The 19,625-nt window shown below is 37.4% G+C and overlaps 1 protein-coding gene across 1 annotated transcript in view; it reads left to right on the top strand.

The window, feature by feature from the left end:
• SLC27A6 (solute carrier family 27 member 6) overlaps window positions 1-17,761 on the top strand; it is a 62,986-nt gene extending 45,225 nt beyond the window's left edge. Inside the window, exons 6-10 of the mRNA XM_036279624.1 lie at window positions 6,420-6,510; window positions 9,125-9,323; window positions 10,596-10,693; window positions 12,325-12,455; window positions 17,571-17,761. Coding sequence (XP_036135517.1) covers window positions 6,420-6,510; window positions 9,125-9,323; window positions 10,596-10,693; window positions 12,325-12,455; window positions 17,571-17,747 — 696 coding nt within the window. The 3' untranslated portion in view covers window positions 17,748-17,761. The remainder of the gene's footprint in view (window positions 1-6,419; window positions 6,511-9,124; window positions 9,324-10,595; window positions 10,694-12,324; window positions 12,456-17,570) is intronic.
• Window positions 17,762-19,625: the final 1,864 nt, after the last annotated feature.

Below are 19,625 nucleotides of genomic sequence, written 5' to 3' on the forward strand. Positions count from 1 at the left end.
CACCCTACTCACATCACTGGATAGATCCTCTAGACAAAAAATTAGCAAGGAAACAAAGACTCTAAATGAAACACTAGACCAAATGGATTTAAAAGATATTTACAATTACACACCAAAACTACAGAATTCACATTCTTCTCAGGTGCACATGGGACATTCTCAAAGATAGACCACATGATAGGACACAAACTAAATCTCTACAAGTTCAAGAAGATTGAAATCATATCAAGCATCTTCTCAGATCACAATGGCTTGAAACTAGAAATCAATTGCAACAAGAACATGCAAAGACATTTGAACACATGGAGGCTACATAGCATGTTATTCCACAATCAATGGGTTACCAAGGAAATCAAGAAAGAAATTAAAAACTTCCTGGAAACCAAATAAAATGAACACACAACAACACAAAATCTATGGAATGCAGCAAAAGCAGTTCTGAGAGGGAAGTTCATAGCACTACAGGCCTATATCAAGAAACAAGAAAAACTTCTAATTGACTGTCTAACTTCACAACTTAAAGAATTAGAAAACAAACAAAAAGAAAACCCTAGAGCAAGTAGAGGAAGGAAATAGTAAAGATCAGAGCCGAAATAAATGACATAGAGACCAAAAAAAAAAACAAAAGGATCAATGAAACAAAGATCTGGTTTTTTGAAAAGATAAACAAGATTGATGGACCCTTAGCTAGACTCACCAAGAAATAAAGAGATAGAACCAAAATACACAAAATCAGAAATGAAAGAGGAGAAGTAACAACCAACACCACAGAAATACAAAAGATCGTTAACAGCTACTATGAACAACTATATGGCAACAAATTCGAAAATCTAAGCGAAATGGACAAATTTCTAGAAACAACAGTATCCCAAAACAGGACCGGGAAGATATAGAAAACTTGAACAGACCAATAACAACTAAGGTGATCAAGACTCTCCCATCAAACAAAAGTCCAGGCACAGATCGCTTCATGGGGGAGTTTTACTGAACATTCAAAAAAGGACTAACACCCATTCTCCTCAAACTATTTCAAAAAATTCAAGAAGAAGAAAGACTTCCATAATCGTTCTATGAGGCCAGCATAATTCTGATTCCAAAATCAGAAAAAGACACCACAAAGAAAGAAAACTACAGGCCAATATCCCTGATGAACATAGATGCAAAAATCCTGAACAAAATACTAGCAAATGGATTGAGCACAACATCAAAAAAATTATTCACCATGACCAAGTGGGATTCATTCCAGGGATGCAAGGCTGGTACAATATGCCCAAACCAATAAATGTGATACACCACATAAACAAAATGAAGAATAAAAACCGCATGATCATATCAATAGATGCGGAAAAAGCATTTGACAAAATCCAGCATCCATTTCTAATAAAAACGCTCAGTAATGTGGGAATAGAGGGATCATATCTCGACATAATAAAGGCCATATATGAAAGACCTACAGCCAACATCATACTCAATGGGCAGAAACTAAAATCATTTTCATTAAAAACAGGAACAAGACACGGATGTCCACTTTCGCCACTCTTATTTAACATAATACTGGAAGTCTTAGCCACAGCAATCAGACATGAGGAAAAAATAAAAGGGATCCAAATTGGAAAGGAGGAAGTGAAACTGTTATTATTTGCAGATGACATGATATTATACATAGAAAACCCTAAAGAATCCATCAAAAATTCACTAGACTTAATAAATGAATTTGGCAAAGTAGCAGGATACAAAATTAATGTCAAGAAATAACGGCATTCGCCCTGGCCAGTTTGGCTCAGCGGTTAGAGCGTCGGCCTGCGGTCTGGAGAGACCCGGGTTCGGTTCCCTCTAAGGGCACGTACTTCGGTTGCAGTTTGTCCCCGGCCCTGGTTGGTCGTGCGGGTGGCAGCCACTCGATGTGTCCCTTCACGTCGATGTTTCTCAGTCTCTCTCCCTTCCTCTCTCTCCCTCTCACTCTGTGCAAAAAATGGAAAAATATCCTCAGGTGAGGATAAAAAAAAAAAAAAAAAAGAAATAACGGCATTCATATACACCAATGATGAACTCACAGAAAGAGACACTGAAAAAACAATCCCATTTACCATCACGGCAAAAAAATTAAGATACCTAGGATTAAACTTAACCAAAGAATAAAGGACCTATTTGCAGAAAACTACAGGACATTGAAAAAGAAATAGAGGAAGATATAAAAAAGTGGAAGCACATACCTTGTTCATGGATTGGAAGAATTAACATCATTAAAATGTTCATATTACCCAAAGCAATCTATAGATTCAATGCAATCCCCATCAAAATACCAATAGCATATTTCACAGAACTAGAACGAATACTTCAAAAGTTCATATGGAACCAAAAATGTCCCTGAATAGCCACAGCAATTTTGAAAAAGAAGGACAAAGTAGGTGGGATCACAATACCAGATATGAAGTTATACTACAAAGCTATTGTAATCAAAACAGCCTGGTACTGGCACAAGAACAGGCATATAGACCAGTGGAACAGAATTGAGAACCCAGAAATGGACCCAAGACACTATGCTCAATTAATATTTGACAAAGGTGGTAAGAGCATTCAGTGGAGTAAAGACAGCCTCTTTAATAAATGGTGGTGGGAAAATTGGACAGGTACATGCCAAAAAATGTACAGTGATACCTCGGTTCTCGAACATAATTCGTTCCAGGAGGACGGTCAAGAACCGAATTGTTCGAGAACCGAAGCAATGAAACCAATAGAAAAGCGTGACTCCACAAAGCGTGATCTCTCTCTGCACTCACACTGATGACGCAAGCAAGGCGCGCTGGGCCGAATGAACGCCATTCGGCTCATCTCGGAAGTTCGAGTTCCAAATATTTGTTCGGATTCCAAGACAAAAGTTTCTCGAATCTCCATTTGGTCGAAAACCGAGGCGTTCGAGAACCGAGGTATCACTGTATCTAGACCATCAACTTAAACCATACACAACAATAAACTCAAAATGGATATATGACTGAAATGTGACCTGTGAATTCATCAAAATTCTAGAAGAAAATGTAGGCAACAAAATTTCAGACATCATACGGAGCAGAATTTTCACTGATACATCACCTAAGGCAACAGAAACAAAGAAAAAAATGAACACATGGGACTACATCAAAATAAAAAGCTTCTGCACAGCAAAAGAAACAACCATCAAAATGGAAAGGCAACACACAGTATGTGAGAACATCTTTGCCAATGATATATCAGATAAGGGGTTAATTTCCAATATATATAAAGTGCTCATACAACTGAACAAAAGGAAGACAAAGAACCCAATTAAAAAAACGGGCAGAGGAGCTGAAAGGACACCTCTCCAGACAGGACATACAAATGGCCAAGAGACATATGAAGAAATGCTCAACATCACTAATCATCAGAGAGATGCAAATTAAAACAACAATGAGGTATCACCTCACACCTGTCAGAATGGCCGCCATCAACAAATCATCAAACAACTAGTGTTAGCGAGTGTGTGGAGAAAAGGGGAGTCTAGTACACTGCTGTTGGGAATGCAGACTGGTGCAGCCACTATGGAAAACAATATGATGTTACCTCAAAACATTAAAAATTGAACTTCCATTTGACCCAGTGATTCCACTTCTAGGAATATACCATAAGAAGCCTGAAACACCAATCAGGAAGAATATATGTACCCCCATGTTCATAGCAGCACTATTTACAATAGCTAAGATCTGGAAACAGCCCAAGTGTCCATCAGTAGACGAATGTATAAAAAAGCATTGATACATATACACAATGAAGTACTATGTAGCTGTAAGAAAGAAAGATCTCTTATCCTTTGAGACGACATGGAGGGACCTGGAAAATATTATCCTAAGTGAAATAAGCCAAGCAGAAAAAGACAAATACCACATGATCTCACTTATATACGGAATATAATGAACATAACAGTCTGAGGAATACAATAGACCCAGAAACATGGAAGTAGGGCACAGACTGACATCCCTCAGAAGAGGGGGTGTGGGGTGGGAAGAGATAAACCACAGAACTTATATGCATGTATGCATAACCAATGTACATGGACAACAAAGCCGGGGACTGGGTGGGGGGATGGGGAGGGGGAGTGCCAATGGGGTTAAAAAGGAGAAACATCTGTAACAAAAAAAAATTAAAAATTAAGAAAAAGAAAAACTACCTCAGGTGTTCAGGGTAAAGGGATTTCCCAAGGGTGGAGCAGATGCTGGTTGTTAATGAGCCTCAGTTAGCACTTCAATGGCCCACAGGGTGGGGTTGGATCTCCGAGGGAGGGGCTGCTGCCTCTCCCCAGAGCCCTGGGAAGGAGTAAGATGGCCACCGTCCTGCATGGCAGCACTCAGCAAAAGCTTTGAGCACCCTCCAAATCCCTAGTGTCCCCACACAGCTCCAGTCCAGTCCGCCCTCCCTCTGCCGGAGCCCAAGGTGAGTGGCTGTGGCTATTCCAGCATCTGTCCCAGCTCTGTGCTGTGGAGCAGGCGTGGGAGTTTAACCCCAAGGGCGCTGCTCACTGCTAAGGCTGCTGCCCACCGTGGGCTCCCAGCCCCCCTCTCGCACCTCTGCAGTCCTACCAGGACCGAATCAGTGTCCCTGGTTATATGGTCCTCCAAGCTGCTTTTCTCTTGCTTTTTCCTGACAATTTGTCTGTATTTTAGTTGTAATTCCAGTTTGGTCCTGGGAGATAATCTGAGTAGCTTTCATTCACTGTGCTGCCATTTTGGAATCCCCAAAAATCACCTTCTTAAGAGTAAAAGACTTAAAGCTGATTTCACAATAGCAACCATGGAAGGCAAAAGATAGACAATTATCTTCAACAGACTTGGAGGAAATAATTGTCAAAATAGAATTTGTGCTCAACATATTTTTATTTTTTTCCAGTTTTTATTAATTTATTTTTGTTACAGACTTTTCTCCTTTTTCCCCCCATACACATTCCTCCCCATCCTGCCCCCCCACCCATTAGCATTGTTGTCTATGTGCATTGGTTATGCATACATGCATATGTATTTAGGTTCATCTCAACAATATTTTTTAAAGAATAAAATTTAAAAAAAAATAGTCTCAAAATTTTATATATCATCAAGGGAAAATACATTCAGAATCATAGCAGCATATTTTATTTATAGGTTTTTCAACATTTGACTTTTTAAAAACTTCAATGATATAGAAAAGAGAGCACATTGTATTCCAGATAGAAAATATATGATACAGAATGATCATCTGAAAAATGTATCCTGGTGAAATTATCGAACGTAAATTAAAGAACCATAAGGAGATGCCGAGGTAGAAAAAGCAAAAGATGTACACAGTGTAGAATGAAGATGTGTATGTGCATATATGTTCAGGAGGTAAAGTGTGGCTCCTATTTTTTGGTTATAACAGCCATTTTTGGTAACGTTGGACCTCTTAACAGAAAAAAAAATACAGAAATCCGTCAGGCTGAGATGTAATGCTGTGATCCTGGACACTTCCAGAAGATGCTGTGACACATTTAAATTGCATTAGTATCATGAAATTACCCAGTTTCTGACCATCAAATCCCCTGTATCTGATAATAGGCACACTAAACAGTGAGTGATTTGGTGTTGGGTGAATTAATGGTGGTTGCCAAATTAATTGAAAAGAAAGAACACTAAAGCTGATAACACCAGTTGCTGGGCAAATTTTTCAAAATGTAAAGCATTTTAAAACAGGAGAGAAAAGATTGGGTAATGAACAGAGCTCTGTTCTTGTCTAGTCAAATTGATAAATGCAGTTCTGGGACTTCTGGAACTTTCTTTTCACCAGTCATTAGGCAGGTGGCCAGTATCCTGTTACCCAGTTACAGACCAAGACCAAAAAGCTGCAAGCTTGCATTTTAATAAAGAATCTTTATGTATAAGAATAACAGTATGTTTTGCTTTGCAACCTCTTTCATTGGACCTCATCTTAAAATAATATAATACTGCCCAGCCAGTGTGGCTCCGTGGATTGAGCGTGGTCCCATGGACGGAGAGGCCCTGGTTCAATTCCCAGTCAGGACACATGCCCGGGTTGTGGGCTCAATCCCCAGTAGGGGCCATGCAGGAGGCACGGAAGTGGTCTTCTTCTGTACAGTTAGTAGGCTGTGTGGTTGAGCACTGGGATTGCTTACATTCTTTCATTCAGGATGAAAGTTAGTAATGTTTTGCTAAGGTAACGTGCAACAAAAAGGAAATGGAAGTGAATGCCAGTACATGAGTGCTGTTTACTAATACCTTTAGTTTGGATGTCCAAATATTTAATTTTGTATCAGTAAAGGCTCCTTGTTTTAATACATCCATATTCTAATGCTTTATTTCATATGAGTGTAAAATCTACTACCAGTAGATGTCACTGCACAAATAACTACATCTTGTTTTCCATTGATTTGATTTTTGCAGCTTTTTTTCATTTTTGACTTGATCAAGTATGACTTTGAGAAAGATGAACCCATTAGAAATGAACAGGGCTGGTGTAGTCGTGTGAAAAAAGGTAAGATTCTTGTATGTGAAGATGTCGCTTCAGGCAAGGTTTCTGAATGTCCTTTTAAATTACTACTAAATTTAGAAAAGAAAGAATGATTATTTCTAGTATGTAATATGACTTGGAATGTCAATGTGGGTAGAATAGTTTAATTATTAGATATTAGGGGCCCCAAGTAAGTCTCTCAGATGGTAAATTATTAACATTTAAAAGTGATTGCTGTTGGGCTCATATTTTTCTTAATCCACCACTTCTGCTTTGTGACAGTGGCATATGTCCAATGTCACTAAAATACAACATTAAAATGAATGACTTAATCTAACATTCTAGGAGTAGTGGAAAGCCAGGAGGATTTGAATTTACATCTGGGCTTTCACACTTAGAAATGTACTGAGTCTCATTTTCTTCATATGTAGAGTAGAGGTGACAACATTTACACTATGTGCTTATTGGTGACAATTATATGAGATGACTTATGCCTGCAGAGGGCCCAGCATGTGGCTTGTCACCCCCTCCTCAACCCAAGTAGACTTTCTTAAAAATTTTAATGAAAGCAAGTTCCCCAATTAACTTGCCACTGCATATCATCAATATAGAAAATTAAATGTAGAGATTGCACTTAGAATTGTTTAGAGATCCAGTCTGAATGAATAAAGCAGGCCAAAATTACTTTTTACTGCCTCAAAATACATGTAAACTACAGTTCCAAGATGATTTCCTGAGAAAGGTTGCAAACCTGCTTTTCGTATCCTTTTGTTTTTTTCTGGCAGCTGAAAGGCTGGAAAAAATATAAACCTTGTTTATTAAAAAAAAGATTTCCCAAGTCCCTGAATTTCAAGCCTAAGGGTATTTATCAAAAGTATCTTTCCCTAAGTGAACTCCATAGATAGTGTTCAAGAGAAAAGCCATCTCTAAAGAGATTACAGGGAACTTCATTTAAATACACTTTGCTAGCGTGTTTTGTTTTGTTTTTTACAATTACAGTAATAGCTGGTATTGGAACTTGAATCCCAGAACTACCTATTACTATTTTGCAGTTCTCATTGAGGATTACTAAATATTTTATTTTCCCTTTAAAGCATTGTCTTGCATAAATTATGCCTGCAAAGGATATATAAGGATACAATATGCCCTTTCCAAGCATTTGCAATAATTGATTTCCCAGGGAAGAAACTATCACGTGTGTCCTGAAAAAGAAAAACAACATAAAATTTAAGGGAAATATGAGGCTTGAAAATTCTGACCACAGGGAATGCAGACTGGTGGACTATGCGGTGAGGAGAGCCTCCGGAGTCAGGTGGACCTGGGTCAAGAGCAGTTCCAACCCCAACAATTGACTGCGTGTGACATGGGGCAAATTAGACTTCCTTCCTTGGTTTTTTAACTGTAAAGTAAAGAGTGTATGAGTGCCTGCCTTACAGATTTGTGATAATGATCAGATAAGACACATATGTAAAGTGCTCACAATAGTGACTGTTACTCGGAAAGTGCTCAATAAGTGTAACAATGAACATGATGATGGTGGTGGTGGTGGTGGTGGTGGTGGTAATTACAGTGACCATGAAGGGCCTCTGCCGTAGCAAAGCAGGCTTGTTTTGGCCATTGGCATGTGTGCTGTTGGAAACTAGAATGTCCAGGAGGAGTGGGAGTAATTGGCGGTTGAATAGAAAGTATTAAAAAAGAAAAGAAAAAAAAAGCTGGAATTTAAAACATTTAACTCATCATGAAGATGTTAACTCTCTTCCTCTCTTCACAAGGGGCAAAGCAAGTCAACAATGACCTTGAAATCTTCTGGGGCAGTGACTGCTGCTCTGCTTTGTCATTTACGCTTCTCTTAGAAGTAGTTTTTCACCTTGCAGATTGCTGACCAAAATCTTGATTCATTTGACTAAATGTGATTGAAAAATTCATTTAGATAAATTTCATATTCCATCTCTTGAGCATCGAGGATTTCCAGACTAACGTCCCAAAGGAATAAAACATTTTCCTAAGCTTCCAATAACATATTAATTAGACCAGAGATAGATTTATACAAAAACCTCATTGCAAAATCATAGAGACTTGAAGTATAGGTTCATTCCTGTTGGACTTTGGTAAGTGACTTTACCCTTTTGGGCCCTAGTTTCTTCCCTGTGAAATTATCCATTTCAAAGCATTTCTATGAACAATAGACAAAATGTTGCAAAAGACATATGGGGCTGTCTACACAGTGCATGCCCAATAAATATTGCTACTATCATAACCTTATTAAAATTATTATTATTATGATTGTTATTTTTATAATTGCCATTATTATCAATGGTAAATCTACATAATCCAAAAGAAAAGTGGCCATTATTTTATCCACCCAGGATGTAAAATAAATTTAATGTACTTTTCTTCACATTCAATTTCCTTTTTGTTAGTTTTTCCAAAGTAATTTGCATTTGTGGCAGTCTGTGAAAGGATGTGCTGGTTGTACTCCCAGCACCCAGAGCAAATGATGTCAACTATAGTAAAGGTAAGTTCAGAGGAAAGGAAGGCAGGCAACACTAGGTGTGCTGGTCAGAAATAAATTAGGTATATGCATGGTGTGTATGTAGCAGTTTTAATCAGATCACTGAAGAATGCCTTTCTCTGGCAGGAGAACCTGGGCTTCTCATTTCTCGAGTGAATGAAAAGAATCCTTTCTTTGGTTATGCTGGGAACAAGAAGCACACCGAAAAGAAATTGCTATGTGATGTTTTTAAGAAGGGAGATGTTTACTTTAATACAGGAGATTTAATGGTCCAAGATCATGAGAATTTCCTTTATTTTTGGGACCGTATTGGAGACACCTTCAGGTATGAGATGTCAGTGGTCGCACTGCCTATTCTGTGACTGTGAATTGTGCTTAGAGCAGGACCCTACGGAAACATAATAGACCACATGCTCTTTACCTTCAGGGTAGACACAATCCTTTTATCTTAGTCATGTTTCCCCATTTAAAAATCTATCAGACATCTGTTTCTGGATTGAAACATAAGTTAAATTTTGATGCCAATTTTTATCATTATTTTAATGAATCCATCTGGTCCAAATTAGTAAATTCCTTTTTTTTAGAATATCAAACAGGTAGACAGACATGAAGTCTAAATGGTAGGGTTAAAACAAAAAACCAGTTTGGTCAAATATGGTCTAATTCTTGACCTAGTGATAAATATAATGAAACAGCAAAATTTTCTTTTCTATGATTTTATTTTTTTAATTACTTAAGGTTATTTTAGGCTAATGAAACTATTTTACTACTAGTCAATGACTATAGGACAGTGAAGGACAGACAATAGACCTTCACAAAATGCTTGAATGAATAAATGATTTATACTTTCTACTTCCTCTCCTTCTTGTACCCTGTTAGGAGCCCACATTCTGTAAAATTATTTTAATTAAAAAAAATATATCCAGCCCGGCTGGTGTGGCTCAGTGGTTGAGTGTTGACCCATGCACCAAGAGGCTGCAGGTTTGATTCCCAGTCAGGGCACATGCCCAGGTTGTAGGCCAAATCCCCAATGGGGGATATGCAGGAGGCGGCTAATCGATGTTCACACTCGTCGATGTTTCTGTCTTTCTCTCCTTCTCCCTTCCTCTGTCTCGAAAATCAATAAAGAAAAAAAAAATTTTTAGCAAAAAAAATAAAATATCCATTCATATACACTAAAGTAGCCAAAGGGATTAATCCCTAGAAATTAAAGGGGTTCAGTACAGTGAAAAGCAGCTAACTACATAGCTTTCCTTTCATTTTTTTCTAGCTCTGCCATTAGAGGTAGGGGACATTTTCTACTTAACTTTTATTATATTACCAAATAAAGGGGGATAATAATTATCTTATTTTATGACATATTATAAACATTTTAGAGTAAGCCAATTATACCAATGAGAGACAGATAAAGTAATTTTAACTAAAAACAGATACTGGTTTTGTTGAGTTATCAACAGTGTTTTCTTAGTTTGAAAACTGCCATTATTTTGGGTTACTAGGTGCTTTGCACAGAGCCAAATGCAAGGCACTGAAACTAAAACTGGGTACCTAGTTCTTCAAATATAAGTGTACTAACTGGAACTTGTTTTTTATTTAGATGGAAAGGGGAAAACATTGCAACCACAGAGGTTGCTGATGTTATTGGAATGTTAGATTTCATACAAGAATCAAACGTCTATGGTGTGGCTGTGCCAGGTATGCATATATTTCAAGTTTGGGAAGGATTCTCAGAGAGATTGTGCCAACTTTTCTTCAGTTTTGCACTGATCTTACTAATTCAATTTTTGTTGTTGTTGTTGTTAATCCTCACCCTAGAATATTTTTCCATTGATTTTTTTTTAGATAGAGTGGAAAGGAGGGAGGGAGAGAGAGAAACATCAATTGGTTGCCTCCTGCATGACCCCAAGCAGGGCCAGAGATCGAACCTGCAATCCAGGTACATGCCCTTGACCGGGAATCAAACCCTTAACCCTTTGGTCCGAGGGCCAGTGCTCTAACCACTGAAAAAACCAGCCAGGGCAACATTTTGGATTTTTTATATATTCGATAGTTATCTCAGCCTTGTCATGGCAAATAATGCCCTAAACCAAGCTGCCCAACTTCAAGTTCACATCAGGGGAAAGGTACCCATTGAATTCTTTTTGATGATTTTTGTTTTTTTATTTTAGTATAGGTTGATTTTTTTCCCCATTGAATTTCAATATTGCGTTTATTTTTAAGCAGAGCTTAAAAACTCTGATCGGTGACTCACTGCCTGACAGTAGTTACAGCTTTTCAATCGTCTATTATTTTTCTCTGTGACTGGAGTTTATACAAGCCACTAAACAGAAACATGTTCTTGTTTAAATGTTTAATAACACTGACTATTGGTTAAGTTGAACTTTTAAAAATCATTTTTAAATTGTTCGGCCTCGTTTATCTCTATAAATATGCATGTGGGGATTGTATTACAATGGTGGAAATGACAAATAAAAGTGACCAACCTGTGGCTCACTGGTTGAGCAGCAACCCATGCACCAAGAGGTTGCCAGTTCAATTCCCGGTCAGGGCACATGCCCAGGTTGTGGGCACAATCCCCAGTGGGAGGCATGTAGGCAGTGGCCAGTCAATGTTCTCTCTCATTGATGTTTCTATCTCTCTCTCTCCCTCTCCGTTCCTCTCTCTCTCAAATCAATAAAGAAAAAAAATTTTTTTTTAAGTGACCAACCTGAAATCAGAGGATTCCTCTTCACTCTTATTATTTTTACTAATGACAATATTTTCCAACTAATGTTTGCAAGTGCATGGGGACATGGGGGTGGGTGGGTGAGAGTGTAGATAGGAGAGCAGAGGAATGGGATGTTTACTATAATAGCCAGCCACTGGGTGCTGCAGGAGACGGCAGTAAGCGATCTGTGGACTTAGTTATGACAATACCAGCCCCTAGTTTCTTACCTTAAAAATATGCCCTTTACTTTTTTCATCGATGTGTATTATGGACATTTCTCTGGAATATATTTGTCTTCAAATAAATATTTCCTCTTAATATATTAATTGTGATAAGATGCAAATTATGGGTTGCTTATGGTATTTTCCATTCCATCTATTTCATTCTTGTAGTGTAGACAGTTAGGAATAGACTCTGGCCTTCCTTGTTTCTAAATTATTTCTAGGGAGTAAATCATATGCTCGGGGAAGGACTCACTCATTTATGCTACTGTCGCATTGTGATTACTGAAATAGATTTAATGTCTCCCTTTACAACAATTAGTATGCAATTAACAGGACTATTTTAACAGCTCACCTAGGACTTGTAAGATGAACTCTATTTCAAACATTTTTTTCAGATTGTGAAGGAAAAACAGGAATGGCCTCTATTATTTTAAAACCAAATAAGTCTTTAGACTTGGAAAAAGTTTATGAACAAGTTGTAACATTCTTACCAGCTTATGCCTGCCCACGATTTTTAAGAATTCAGGTAAGTTTGCTATTTGAATTTTAAGAATTAAGATTATTTTACTTACCCATCAAATTTAAAACCAGGAATTCAGGAGATGGTTTGATTACAAAATAAGATTTTATCCTTTAGCTAATATGTTCATTTTATTTACATTAGAGAATTTCAAGAGCAATGAAAAGCCTTGGGCTGCTAATTTATACCATATTTGAAACCTAATTATAGAAGGGGGAGCATGATGAAATGCTAGGATGTCTTTGTCTTTGTCCTAATTATAGAATTGCTCTCTTCCTGTTCAATCAAGACCTCAGCAAAAGTGATGGTCCCAGAGACAGTGACAAGCCAAAACCACGTCTTACACATGCATTGTGAAGACATTTATTGTTGTGAGCCTAAAATTGGGTTCTACCAAGCTGACATCAAGATGTCTGTAGGATGTGTACAGAACCTAAAGGCAATTAATTGGCCTTAAGCAATTTTGCTTTTAATTTTGTCCTCATTTTGCCCAACTCCCTCTGGGATTTTAAATTTTGGAGAAATTCTGAATTTATTTGTTTGGAGAGGTAGGCTCTCTCTCTTGTTAGGTTACTAGACTAAAACACAGTAAAAATAAAAACAAATTTGCCCAGCTACTGGGGAACCTTGCTTGCTCATTTCTTCAGCCATTCATTTATTTAACATTGTGCTTCAAATCTAATTTCCCAAAGCTAGTATTCATCATCTCTTATCATCCAGTCACATAGAATTTTTCCGGGTACATTTTTTATATTGCTATTAGGTCTCTAATAGAGCAATGGATGGTGCCATATTTATTTTTAAAGTATTTGCTGAGCAATCCTCATGGCCAAGTCTTTGCTTGGCCAATAGGACACATCATCTGAACTGACATAAATACATATTTCATTTACATAATATTTTTATTTTAAGAGTTTTTATATACATCGTCTCAGATTATTTTTATAGCAATCCTCTGAAATACTAAAGGTAAGTAAATATGAAGTAGAAGTAACACATTTTTAATTGAAAATAAATATTTTCACTTAAAATAATTGTAGATTCACATGCAGTTGTAAGAAATAATACAGAGAGATCCTGTGTACCCTTTACTTGGTTTCCTCCAATGGTAACATTTTTCAAAACTGATATTGACATGATACAATTTGCTGATCTTTTTAAACTTTTCTCTGTTTTACTTGTACTGGTTGTGTGTGTGTGTGTGTGTGTGTGTGTGTGCGTGTGTATATTGTGGAGGAGGAAGAAATTTTCCTCTATCCTAGGTTCTTCCAGCTGGTCTAATAATTAAATTGGCATGAGAGAGATTACCAAGAGAAACTAACCAAATGTAATTACGTACGAACATATGGGAACCCCACATACCTGAGAGAGTCAGAGACCCCCCCCTTACATGAGAGCTTTAGAGACAGGAAGTTAAAATGCGGTATGTATGGCATTCTGAGCTAAGGATGAGGTAAGGTGCGTTGGGACTTCACAGAGGAGGAAGATCATTTACAGGACAATAAGAAGAGCAGATGTTTGGTAATTCGAAGTTTGCCCTGCCATATATGTAGGTCGTAAAATGTTATTTCTTTGGGGCTTCACAGAGAAGGAAGATCATTTACAGGACAATAAGAAGAGCAGATGTTCAGTAATTAGAAGTTTCCCCTGCCATATAGATATAGGTTGTAAAATGTTATTTCTGGTGATAACTTATTATGGGCAAGACCCCTAACTTAAATTCTTGAAGGCAGAGGTAGAAGTTTCTCATGAGCCCTCAGGGTCTCATTTGCCTTCAGAATAATTCCATGTCTATCTTGGGGAGGCCTGTTCTTAACCCCTTCAGTATTAAGTTCTGTACACTTTTATTAGCTGTATAGCCTTATGCATCAATGACCACAGTCAGGATATGAACAATTTCAACACCACAAGGACCCTTCATGTTGTCCTTTTATAACTACACCTAGCTTTTTCTTGCCCCTCCTGTCCCACCCTACAAACAATGTATTTTAATGGAGTAGGAAGTTGAGAAATCAAAGTATTATTTTAAACATTTTCCCCTAAGACTATTTAAAATTCACTGTTTTGTTTTGCTTTTTAATATTTTTTCTTCATTTATTTCAGAGAGAGAGGAAGGGAGAGAGAGATAGAAACATGAATGAGAGAGAACATCAGTTGGCCGCCTCCTGCATGCCCCCCACTGGGGATTCGGCCCACAACTTGGGCACGTGCCCTGACTGGGAATTTAACCAGCGACCTCTTGGTGCATGGGTCGACACTCAACCACTGAGCCACGTGGGCTGGGCAAAATTCATTGTTATTAAGCAGAAGTATTTTGGCATAGGACCACTCTAGAAGACTAAATCAGTCTTATACAAATTTAGAAAGTGTTTTAGCCTCCATAAACACCTAAACACACTTGGGCCATGACTGTTGTGTTTATTGCAATATTTGTTATAGTTAGAATAATGCATGACACTTAGTTGGCAGTCAAAATATTTAATAAATGAGTTATGGTCTGATATAAGCAAAACAATAAATTACTTCTGACAAAATGAATAAAACAATTATTCTATTAAAACTCTGTTCAGCACAAATTTTAAAAGGATTCTCTAACAATAAATTTACCAAAAAAATGTAAATGTTTTATTACTCAGTATGGCTGGGAAGCAATGAAATTGGTCCTAGCATTCTGAAACACAAATTGTCATAATCTCTCTAGGAAACATTTTGGTAAATATGTGATCACTCTTAGAATCTGCATATATTTTGACTTAGTAATTTTATTCCCAGAAATTTACCCTTAGGAAAGAGTCAAAGATGTGCAAATGTTATGTAGAAAGATGTTCTTAAATGTATTATTTATAGTTGTAAATTTTTTTCATGTTCTCTCTAAGTTCAAGAAGAAGAGGTTAATTAAAACATTATAATTAGTACTGGCCGGTGTTGCTCAGTGGTAGGAGCATCAGCCCATGCACCAAAAGGTCTCAGGTTCAATTCCTGTTCAAGGGCATGTGCCTGGGTTGCAGGTTTGATACCCAGCCCCAATGTACAGGAGGCAACCAATTGATGTGTCTCTCTCACATCAATGCTCCCCTCCCCCCGCTCCCTCCCTTCCACTCTTTCTAAAAGTCAATGGAAAAAATATCCTCAGATGAGGATTAACAAACAAACAAAGAAAATTATAATTAGGTGAGATGTTATGACACCATTAAAAAGTGCTGTTTTAATGAAAATTACCTAATGAAATATACCTGGCATAGTAATTTTTTTTAAGGCAGAACATCAAATTGTATTAAGTAGAGTGAGCTTCTGATTTTCTAAAAAGAGAAAAAGAATATGTTTCACTTAGCATAATACCCTCTAGGTCCTTCCATGCTGCTGCAAACGGTAAGATTTCATTTTTTTACAGCTGAGTTGTATTTCATTGTATGTATGTACCACACAGCTTTTTTATGCATTCATCTATTGATGTGCACTTGGGTTGCTTCCATTTCTTGGCTGTTATAAATAGCACTGCAATGAACATAAGAGAAATAAGTCAGATAGAGAAAGGCAAATACCATATGATTCCACTTACATGTGGAATCTAAAGAGCAAAATAAGCAAACAAAATAGAAACAGACTTGTGGATGGAGAGATCAGACTGATGGTTGCAGAGGAGAGGGTGGTTAGGGGGCTGGGTGAAAAAGGTGAAGGGGTTAAGAAGTACAAATTGGTAGTTGCAAAACAGTCCCGGAGATGTAACGTACAGCATAGGGAACATAGTCAATAATATTGTAATAACTATGTATGGTGCCAGGTGGGTACTGGAAATATCGGGGGTCCACTTTGTTAAGTGTCTGGTTGTCTAACCTCTATGCTGTACACCTGAAACTAATACAAAATAATACTGAATGTAAACTGTAAAAGAAAGATAAAAACAAAGAATATGTGTTTCTACACGGTCACATCTAATTCTACGATGACAGTGTTGGGTAGGAGGGGGGAGAGAAGGGTGAGATCAGGGGAGGAGGTTCAAAGTGAAATTGACTCCACAATTAGTTGAGGATAAGTCAAAACGACCGAGTCACTCATAGAACTTTACATAGACCTCTGCATGTCATCTGCGTTAAAACAGTTGCATCTCCATGCAATGACATCCACTCTTACCTTCTTTAAATCCCTTAAAGCAGAGATTCTTAAACTTTCTAGATTCATGGCATCTTTAGTGTCTCAGTAATTATTTTATGACATTCTTGGGCCAAAACAAACACCTAAATATTTGTTTATTCAGTGGTTAGGCCAGAACAAATTAGTAAGTATTTAGGTCTAACAAATTAGTTGCTATTTGAAAAATAATAATACATATAAATTGAAAGGAAAAAATACTTTTATTTCATTTTCAAATAACCACAAATAACAATGTGTAAGTTGGGTATTACACAACTCTTCAAACTTTGAACTTAGATTGAACTGACCAGGGCCAGCATAATTCCATGTTACACATTGATTTGGGGCTGGATTTGTTTTTTATCACAGCTCCACTGAAAACTGTTTCCCAAAGATCTAACATCACTGAAAAGAATGTAACACAAACTAATATTGAGCTAGTAGTTTGCAAGTGGTGACTGACAGACATTACTGGGTATATCTTGAAAATTTAAAATATTCTGTGGAGACCCTGGAAATTCACTGAGGTACCACTTGTACTTCAGTGTATTGCTTGGAAACTCAAGTTTTAGATCATTCTTTACTCCCTCTGGTTCTTACAGTATTCTGCCTTATGGAATTGGTTACTGTTTTTCACATCTTTTATCTGTTGATGTCTAATAGCGTACTCTGTACATAATACATTGACATTGAATTGAAGAAATAAACTGATGTTTCTTAGACATATTTATATCAGGTATAATCAATTATTGACTGTGTTCATAATTTTTATACGTTGAATAAAGTTCACAGGTAAATCAAGCTAAAGATTTAAATGTTCTAGAGGGCAGTCTTTTTATTTATAATGTTAAATTATTAGTAGTAAATAGAGATGGCCATTGGGTGTGAAAGTGTTATAACTCAATATTATAGTCTATATTGTTAAATATAATACTTATGTATTATATATAATATTAAATGATTCCACTAATCCTAATAATTGCTTTATAGGAAAAGATGGAAATGACAGGGACATTCAAACCAAAGAAGTTTCAGATGGTGCAAGAAGGATTTAGTCCATTAAAAATTTCTGATCCACTTTACTTCCTGGATAACTTGAAAAAAGCTTATGTTCCCTTGACCAAAGAACTTTATGATCAAATCATGTTAGGTGAGATCAAACTTTAAGATTTTTTTATATATGGCATTTTCAAACGCTTTCTTGGGAGAGGCGAGAGGAGTCTGTCATTCTTCCATACAAAGGGGTGGAAAGAAGCTGACATTCATTAAGCGTGTGCTCTGTTTCCTTATTATGCAACAGATTTTCTTTTTTTTCTTTTTTCTGGTACGTGCCCCAAGCGGGAACCGAACCCAGGACTCTCTGGTCCGCAGGCTGACTCTCCAACTGCTGAGCCAAACTGGCCAGGGTGCAACAGCTTTTCTAATGAAGAACTTTAATTTGCTTTAATAACAAACTTTAGTTGATTATGTTTTTTACCTGTATGGGGCTTCAATGCATAACTAAATATTTGCCTTAATCACCAAGTTTTTAAATAATAAAATGGGTAATGTCTAGATACTTAACTAAAAATGTACTTTTACATTTAAAGTTTCTAGTTTTGAATAAATGGTTAAACTTTATTCAAATATTCAATTTTTGTGCTCGCTGTCCTGTAATTCAATAAAATGATCTTCATTAATATGTTTTGAGATTCTGTTCTGATGTTTTTAACTGAAAATTTCCAGTCAAAGGAACCTGATTGACTCCGATCTCCCTCATCTTCAACTCACATTAAAATGGTAGAGGAAATATAAAAATATGAAACTACAAAGCAGGAAAACTGGTAAGCCCAAAGGATTTAGGAATTTTTGAAGATATGTAAATGGGGTCAAATTCATAGTAAAAACCTGTAGAGTTGTAGAAACCACTAATAAAACATGGAAAGAATAGACTAGCCTTGGCCGGTTAGGCTCAGCCGTTAGAGTGTCGGCAGGGGGACCAATGAGTCATGGCTTCAATTCCGGTCAAGGTCACAAACCTTAGTTACGATTTGTCCCTGGCTCTGGTTGGGGTCATGTGGGAGGCAGCCACTCTATGTGTCCCTGTCACATCAGTGTTTCTCTCTTCCTCCCACTCTATCTGAACAAAAATGGAAAAATGTCCTCTTGTGAGGGTAAAAAAAGAAAGAATAGACTAGAATAGCAGGTATTAACACCAAGACCAGAGGCAGAAAGGGATTTGAGTGGGACGGTTTGTGAGCAGTTAACTGGGAGATGTAGTACAGTGTGAGGAGCACAGCAGGACTTCTCTCAGTCTGGAAGCACCAGGCTCCAGGGCTAGCTTCACACTGGAACCATGCGAATGACTCTTCTAACAAAGTGAGCTATCTTCTGTAGGAGGGGATTATGTATTATTTATTCATTAACAGATATGTATCACACATCTGAAAAGTATATGCAGAGGCCCTAGCATGGGAAGGAAGCTGGCAGGTTGGATAAACAGAAAGGAGGCCAGTACTCCAGGTGGCTGGAGCATAGAACATGCAGAGGAGAAAACTCGACTGGAAGATGAATCTGTAGGCAAAGTGTTTGGATTTTATTTCAAGTGCAATGAGAAGCAATGGAAATAGTTGAATCATGGAAGAAACACTATTAGAAGGATTGTGCCAACTGTTGTGTGGTAATCAGATGGGGAAATGAGGCAAACATGGAAATAAGAAACTAATTAGAACTACTTGTTTTGGTGAGTTTTGTGTGTCAACTTGGGTAGGCTGTGGTGTGTCTAGTTCAGGGGTGGGGAACCTTTTTGCTGCCAAGGGCCATTTGGATATGTATAACATCATTCGCAGGCCATACACAAATATCAACTTAAAATTTAGTCTGCTATATTTGGTCAAACATTTAATTAATCCACCCCTAATGTGAGGGCTGGAACTGCTTCTCTTTGGTGAGGCGTGTGATGTTAGCTGGTGGTGAGGATGTTGCTACTCACAACTGCTTTTCCAGGTTTGCCTTGGTCAGTCTGGAGCACAGTAGACACTATGCAATGGTAAGTTGTTTCGAACA

This window comes from Molossus molossus, unplaced genomic scaffold (genome assembly GCF_014108415.1).
Source record: "Molossus molossus isolate mMolMol1 unplaced genomic scaffold, mMolMol1.p scaffold_m16_p_3, whole genome shotgun sequence".
In the NCBI taxonomy this organism is placed as follows: Eukaryota; Metazoa; Chordata; class Mammalia; order Chiroptera; family Molossidae; genus Molossus; species Molossus molossus.